At 68.5% G+C, this 7,898-nt stretch overlaps 1 protein-coding gene across 9 annotated transcripts in view; it reads right to left on the bottom strand.

Moving 5' to 3' along the window:
• The window catches only part of PKNOX1 (PBX/knotted 1 homeobox 1), a 67,914-nt gene extending 61,687 nt beyond the window's left edge, over positions 1-6,227 (bottom strand). For 4 of the 9 annotated variants that reach the window (XM_089330489.1, XM_070071787.2, XM_089330488.1 and 1 more), the window contains exon 1: positions 6,062-6,227. Coding sequence is in view for 1 of the 9 variants with exons in the window: in XM_089330490.1 (XP_089186616.1) it covers positions 6,062-6,079 (18 nt within the window). In the remaining 8 variants the exon portion in view is untranslated. The remainder of the gene's footprint in view (positions 1-6,061) is intronic. The other 5 variants (XM_051829949.3, XM_051829947.3, XM_051829948.3 and 2 more) reach the window with 3 other exon arrangements.
• Between the last annotated feature and the right edge of the window lie 1,671 nt (positions 6,228-7,898).

Here is a 7,898-nt window from a genome sequence, read left to right on the forward strand (position 1 = left end):
CAGCCACTACAGCAGATTCTGGGGTTAGTCTCTCGGCACTTAGTCACACGCGCCCCTGTGTGAGTCTAACGATGACAGTTACTTCTTATGGCTGTTTTTACATGGATGACTTCACACGCTGACCACAGCCCACGAAGAATCCACTGGGGGAAACATTGTACCCACTGCCCACACGTCCCGCCCACTTCCCTCGGCTGGGCTCCGCGATCCCCATTCAGACCAAACGGGGGGGGGGGGGGGGGGAGTCCAGCAAACTTCTCTTCTACAGGACAGACAGTGGAACTCAGGTCGTAGTGGGATTTGGCCCACAGGCCTGCAGGTCACCAACTCCTGGCTTAGCCGTCCAAGCGACATGCTATACACAATTCTTTAAAAACCTTAACAAACCGGGGCTGGTGCTGTGGTGCAGCGGGTGCCATGTGGGTACCAGTTCAAGTCCCGGCTGCTGCACTTCCAGTCCAGCCCCTGCTAATGCGCCTGGGAAAGCAGATGGTGGCTCAAGTGCTGGGGCTCCCCTCCAAGGGAGACCTGGAGGAAGCTCCTGGCTCCTGGCTTTGGAGCGACTCAGCTCCGGCCACTGCAGCCATTGGGGAGTGAACCAGTGGATGGAAGACCTCTCCCTCTGTAACCATCCTCCAAATAAGTAAATAAATATTTCTTTAAAACAGGGACTACTTTGTTTATGTATTTGAGAGGCAGAAAGAAACAAGAGTGACAGAGCGCTCACCCGCGGGCTCACTCCCCAAATGCCGGCAGCAGCAGGGAACCCAGTCCAGGCCCCCTGGCCGGCGGCAGCGACTGAATTACCGGAGTCAGCACTACCACTGCCTCCCAGAGCCGGACCAACCCTGGTTACTGACAGGGGACACAGGTGCCCTCTTCTTCTTTTTCTTTTTTTTTTTTTTTTAAGATTTTTTTACTTATTTGAGAGGCAGAGTTAGAGAGACAGAGAGAGAGGTCCTCCATCTGCTGGTTCACTCGCCAAATGGCCCCAGTGGCCGGAGCTGGGCTGATCCAAAGCCAGGAACCAGGCACTTCTCTCAAGTCTCCCATGCTGGTGCAGGGGCCAAGGCCTGGGCCATTTTCCACTGCTTTCCCAGGCCACAGAGAGCTGGATCGGAACTGGAGCAGCCGGGACTCAAACCCGCGCCCCTATGAGATGCTGGCACTGCAGGCGGCAGCGTTACCGGCTACACCACAGCGCCCGCTGGGCCGTCCTTCACTGCCTTCCCAGGCCAGAGCAAAGCGCTGGATTGGAAGAGGAACAGCAGGGATACAAACCAGTGCCCATGTGGGATGCCGGCACCACAGGCGGGGACGGCCCACTACGCCACTGCGCCGCCCCTGGAAGGCTAAATGCCCACCCGTGCTTTTACCTACACTTCTTTCAATCCGTATAAAGCGCACTCCATTTCATGACAGGGTCTCTGTCTCCGCACGGCAACGCAGCCGGCCCCTCTGCAGCTGCCTCACCCAGCAGGTACAGCAGCTGCCGAGGCCCCACAGAAATGCGGGGACGCTGGCCTGACCCCAGCTCTGGCACCGCAGGGTGTCCCCTTCCCACACCCAGCAATCAACAGATCTACATGTCGGGGAAAAGGTCGAAGCTGTGTTCAGCAGACGGCGCCTGCGAGGCGTCTTGGCGGCTAAGCTCGGCTGCTTCAGCCAGTGCCGGACAACGCAGCCCGCGGCCACCTGTCCCCGCCCAGAGACGTCCGGTCAACAAGCGACTCGTTCTGAGGACGCTGTCAGGAGGCTTGCAGACGCCACTCCAAGCTTAACAGGCGAGGAAAGTCACAGCTACTGGATTCTGTGCAAAAACCCAAGTATTTCCACCCAAAAACAGAGTCGCATTCCCACCCAAAGTCCACTTGCTTGCAAAAGGCAGAGCAAATCTAAACACCGGCACTCCGGTGGCTTCAGAGTGCGCTCCTCAGAGCGGGACTGCGCGGCACGCAGACCCCACAGCACACGCGTCGTCACGCAGACCCCACAGCACGCGCGTCATCACGCAGACCCCACAGCACACGCGTCACGCAGACCCCACAGCACGCGCATCGTCACGCAGACCCCACAGCACACGCATCGTCACGCAGACTCCCACAGCACACGCATCGTCACGCAGACCCCACAGCACACGCGTCGTCACGCAGACGCCCACAGCACACGCGTCGTCACGCAGACGCCCACAGCACGCGCGTCGTCACGCAGACGCCCACAGCACACGCGTCGTCACGCAGACGCCCACAGCACGCGCGTCGTCACGCAGACGCCCACAGCACACGCGTCGTCACGCAGACCCCACAGCACGCGCGTCGTCACGCAGACCCCACAGCACACGCGTCACGCAGACCCCACAGCACGCGCATCGTCACGCAGACCCCACAGCACACGCATCGTCACGCAGACCCCACAGCACGCGCATCGTCACGCAGACCCCACAGCACACGCATCGTCACGCAGACTCCCACAGCACACGCATCGTCACGCAGACCCCACAGCACACGCGTCGTCACGCAGACGCCCACAGCACGCGCGTCGTCACGCAGACGCCCACAGCACACGCGTCGTCACGCAGACCCCACAGCACACGCGTCGTCACGCAGACCCCACAGCACGCACATCGTCACACAGACCCCACAGCACGCGCGTCGTCACACAGACCCCACAGCACGCGCGTCGTCACGCAGACGCCCACAGCACACGCGTCGTCACGCAGACCCCACAGCACGCGCGTCACCACGCAGACCCCACAGCACACGCGTCGTCACGCAGACCCCACAGCACGCGCATCGTCAGACTCCCACAGCACACGCATCGTCACGCAGACGCCCATAGAACGCGCGTCGTCACGCAGACCCCACAGCACACGCGTCGTCACGCAGACCCCACAGCACACGCATCGTCACGCAGACCCCACAGCACACGCATTGTCACGCAGACCCCACAGCACGCGCATCATCACGCAGACCCCACAGCACACGCGTCGTCACGCAGACCCCACAGCACGCGCATCGTCAGACTCCCACAGCACACGCGTCGCCACGCAGACCCCACAGCACACGCGTCGTCACGCAGACCCCACAGCACACGCGTCGTCACGCAGACCCCACAGCACGCACATCGTCACACAGACCCCACAGCACGCGCGTCATCACGCAGACCCCACAGCACACGCGTCGCCACGCAGACCCCACAGCACACGCGTCGTCGGGCTCAGTGGACACGCCTGATGAACGGGGCGCTGACCCCTGGGGGCCAGCGTCTCCCCAGAGCCACGGCCCTTCCTGGCCAGCACCAATCAGCTCTCAGATGGCAAAACGGCCAAGGCCAAGGCCTACACGCTCAAGCGGCTCTGCCACACCAGGCACGGCCTTCAAAAATCACTACTGTGTGCGTCTGGAAAACACGAAACGTACGTAATGACGCCTACTAACACGCACAAACAGCTTAGCTGCGTGCGTGCAAACAGCTACCGTGACTCCACAGACCCCTCAGACGCACCAAAGCCACGCAACAACTCACGCCTGCGCCACGGCTAGGATCCCGAAGAGCTGACCAGAAGCGCGCGCTGGGGGAAGTGGTGGTGGGGACCCTCACCCCGCTGCTGGGAGCCAAAGTGGTGGCCTCCACTGAACGCGGGCCGGCAGTTCCTGCAGCCACCCTGGGACCCACCGAGCCCCCTCCGGGCCTATGCCCACGGCTGAAGCAGGTCTCGGGCACTGCACGGCCACGGCCGCGTCGCCACAGCCCACGGGAACGGGAACGGACGCGACACGCACATGCTCAGCCTTAAGAAATCCCGGCACACGCCCCACCACGGCGCAACACCGCCCAGATGCCGCGACGGCGCTGACGGGAGTCCCTGGAGGACCGCGTCCACGCACACACTGCAGAGGGGGAACACAGGTCAGCTCCAGTCTCAGGGTGGTCGCTGGAGGACCGCGTCCACGCACACACTGCAGAGGGGGAACACAGGTCAGCTCCAGTCTCAGGGTGGTCGGACACAGCAATGAACCAGCTGCCGACGAACGGTGCGCCTGCGTGGCTACAGGGTCCCAGCAAGCCGGCTGCGGCGCCGGCATCCCACGGGGACCCGGCTCCCGCCGGCACTGGCACAGCCTCAGAGGACGCACGCCAGTACTGTGGCCCCCGCCCCCATGCGGGAGACCCGATGGAGCGCCTGGCCTCGGCCTGCCCAGCTCCGGCCCAGCAGACGGACGACGCCGTCTCTCTGGACCCTGCAAAGCAGGAACAAGCGTAACTGAATTCAGAAGAATGTGAAGTGCAAAAATGTAATGTCTGTTACACCTCTCTTCCCTGTAAAGTTGTATTCCCACGTTTTGCGATGTAAAAAATGTAAACATTCCTGAAATGGCTTAGACAACACACAACACCAGGCCCACACGAGCCTGACCAGATCCTTCCAGAATCTGCAACCGCAGCACCGACCCGTGCGTGGCCCTGGGCCACAGCCCTGCTGGAAGGGGCCCCGCCTGGGCGCACCGGGGTCCGGAGCGCGCTCCAGGTGTGTGCTGGAGGGGCGGGGCGGGGCGGGGCGGGGAGACTGCTGCAGGGGCGCGGTCGGCCCCCTGAGCCCAAGCCCAGGCCCCAGGGACCCCACCGGGTTCCCGTTCTCCTCCCTCCACGGTCCTCCAGCCCCATGCGGCAGTCGGCCGGCCTCCTGAGGACCTGACCACACAGCTGGCCACAGCCGGCCACCAGCAACAGCAGCCCCGCGGCTCCACCTCGCCCGGCGGGAGAGCGCGAGGGCTGGACGCCCGGGCGACGGCGCCCCCGGCCGCCCAGCGCGGCTGCCAGGCTTCTCCAGGCGCCCAAGACCCCAGAGGAGCGCGCCGGAAGCGGCCCGTCCCTGCCCCGGGGCCTGGGCCCGGCCTCGCCGCAGGCACAGCACGCGTGCGGCAGCGTCAAATGCCTTCTGGGCGAACTTTCCAGAACCAGCAGGAAGTGGCTGGAGCGGGCAGCATCTCCGAGGCGCGGGCGGGGCCGGGGGCGCCCCCGGCCCGGGCTGTTTCTGCTCCCCGACAGCTCTGCGCAGGGACGCCATCGGGACACACTGTCGCCGGCTGACCGCCCGTGCACCTGCCACCCCTCGGAGGCCACAAAGGGCCGCGGAGCGGAGGGGGCGGCCGCACGTCGCATCATCCCCGGAGCAGCTTCCTGCGGGGGACAAGCTGGCCAGAGTGACAGCTGCGACCCTCCCCTGCGCCCCGCACCTGCTCCCGCGGCCCGGCCCCTCAGCGGCGGGCGGCCGCTGGCACAATGGTGCGTGTCGAACAACTGCGGCGCGGGGCGGCTCCAGGAGACCCCCGCGCCAGCCCGCGCCAGCCGGACCCCGCCGCCCCGAGGCCGGCAGGGTCCGGCCCCGGAAACGCTCGCCAGCGCCCCACGCCCCGCGTGTCCGCCCGGCGCGTGAGGCCGCCTCACAAAGGACCCCACGGCCGCGCCGCGGAGCCGCCGTCGGGGGCCCAGCCCGCGCCCCGGGACCCTCGGAGCCCGGCCGGGTGGGCGGCCGCCATCTTCCCGCCCGCCGAGCGCCCCCGGCCGCGCGCCCCGGCCCGCCCGCCCGCCCGCGCGCGCCCCCGCGCCCTCGGCCGGCCCCGCCCGCCGGCGCGCCCCCCGCCCGCCGGCGCGCCCCCGCGAGCCCCCCCGCCGCCCCCGCCCCCGCCCGCGCCGGGCGCGCGCCGCTCTCCGAAAGGGACGGTTAGGAGCGCGCGCCCCGAGCGGGCCCGGCGCGGCGGCCGCGGCGCCTTCCAGAAATTTCCGCGTCCCTCAGCCCACACAGGAGAACAGCCGGGCGCGTCCCCGCGCCGCCGCCGCACGGCGCCCCCGGCCCCCGCGGCCGCCGGCTCCCCTCCCCCACCCGCGCCCCCTCCCCGCCCCCTGCCCCGGGCGGCGGGGCCGGTGCGGGCCCTCCGGGGCGCCGCCGACCCCGCGGCAGCGGCAGCGGCGGGCGGCGGCCGCGGGCCGGTGTGATTGATGGGGACGGCGGCGGCGAGAGCGGCGGCGGCGGCGGCGGAGCGCTTGAGTGACAGCTTACCTGGGTGCCAATCTTCATCACACTGACAAGCGGCTGCAGCAATCGGGACCCGCAGTGCCGCGCCCGCGTCCAACCGTCACGCCGACGCTGGGCCACGCGACACAGCCTCGCTCAATGGGAGGAGGGCGACGCCGACGCGCGCCGCATCAATATTCAGGCAGGAGGCGGGGCCTGCCGCGGGCGGCCCCGCCCCCCGTGCGCGGCGGCGGGCGCGGGGCGGGGCCTGCGCGCCGGGGGCGGAGAGCGAGGCCGGGGGCCGGGCGGCGGCCGGCCCCGCCCCGCCCTCGCGCCCGGAGTCCGGCCCCGCCCCGCGCCCGCCGCGCCCGGGCACGAGGAGCTGCCTGCCCCGCCCGGAAGGCGGCCCCAAGTGCCTTATGACTATGCATCAGGGGGCGTGGGCTGGTGCGCTCGCCACGCCCCCTCCGCGCGCTCTGCTGCCGGGGAGAGGTTTGCGAAGCCGGTAGAAACCATCTGCCACGGTCCGGCGGGGGCGGCGGGCTGTACCATTAGAACAGCCCTCGTACGGGGCGTCTGGGTGCCGAATTCCCGTAAATATGCCACGCCCGCGTTGGGTGCAGGCCCGCGGCAGCCCCTCCGCCTTGCCCCGGGGCTCCCAGGCCCGGCTGGGCGCGGGCAGGGGCTGCGCGGGGGTTGCGCACGTGCGCTACAGCCGTGCCGGGCGCTGGCTCCCCGCAGTGCGCGGGTTCCAACACGGTGGTCCCGCTGTCCGCTCTGGCGGACGCGGGTGCTGCGGGCCGGCCTCCGCCCCGCCCGTCGTGCCTTCCCGGAAAGTGAACCTGGCTCCAGTTGTGGTCTGTGCTTGGGGCCTGGGCGGAACACCTGTGCCCCCGGTGGCACCTCCCCCAGCTGCAGGACGGCACCCTGGGCACACGGCCCCCACGCAGCCTCCCGGGGTAGGTCCGCCGAGGGTCGCACCAAGTCTTCAGGGCCCACGCAGCACCTGGGAGCCCTAGGACCCGCGCTGTGTGGAACTGCGTGGGCGGGGGGTCCCGCGAAACCCTCGCCTGGGCAGAACACTGAGGCGCACGCACAGCCCAGGGCGCAAGCCCGCCGAGTGGTTTGCAGGGCGGAGGCAGAGGGGGCCTTGCTCAAAAGCCGCTTCGAATGTCCGGGCCAAGGGGGCAGAGGGTGACAGCCGGGGCAGCGCTGGGCCGGGCTCATCTGCTTCCCAACCAGCGGGCACAGGAAGGCCAGGATTTGCTGGGGCCACGAAGTGGAGGGGCAGGCTGGGCCCCCGTGTCCTAGAGTGAGGGGCAGGCTGGGCCCCCCCCACCCCCCACCTGTCTGTCCTAGAGTGAGGGGCAGGCTGGGCCCCCCACACACCCCCCACCTGTCTGTCCTAGAGTGAGGGGCAGGCTGGGCCCCCCCACCCCCCACCTGTCTGTCCTAGAGTGAGGGGCAGACTGGGCCCCCCCACCCCCCACCTGTCTGTCCTAGAGTGAGGGGCAGGCTGGGCCCCCCACACACCCCCCACCTGTCTGTCCTAGAGTGAGGGGCAGGCTGGGCCCCCCACACCCCCCACCTGTCTGTCCTAGAGTGAGGGGCAGGCTGGGCCCCCCCACACCCCCCACCTGTCTGTCCTAGAGTGAGGGGCAGGCTGGGCCCCCCACACACCCCCCACCTGTCTGTCCTAGAGTGAGGGGCAGGCTGGGCCCCCCCACCCCCCACCTGTCTCCTAGAGTGAGGGGCAGGCTGGGCCCCCCCACCCCCCACCTGTCCTAGAGTGAGGGGCAGGCTGGGCCCCCCCCACACCCCCCACCTGTCTGTCCTAGAGTGAGGGGCAGGCTGCCCCCCACAACCCCCACCTGTCTGTCCT

Source organism: Oryctolagus cuniculus, chromosome 4, assembly GCF_051225735.1.
Source record: "Oryctolagus cuniculus isolate XC-2025 breed Fujian yellow rabbit chromosome 4, ASM5122573v1, whole genome shotgun sequence".
Classification (NCBI taxonomy): Eukaryota; Metazoa; Chordata; class Mammalia; order Lagomorpha; family Leporidae; genus Oryctolagus; species Oryctolagus cuniculus.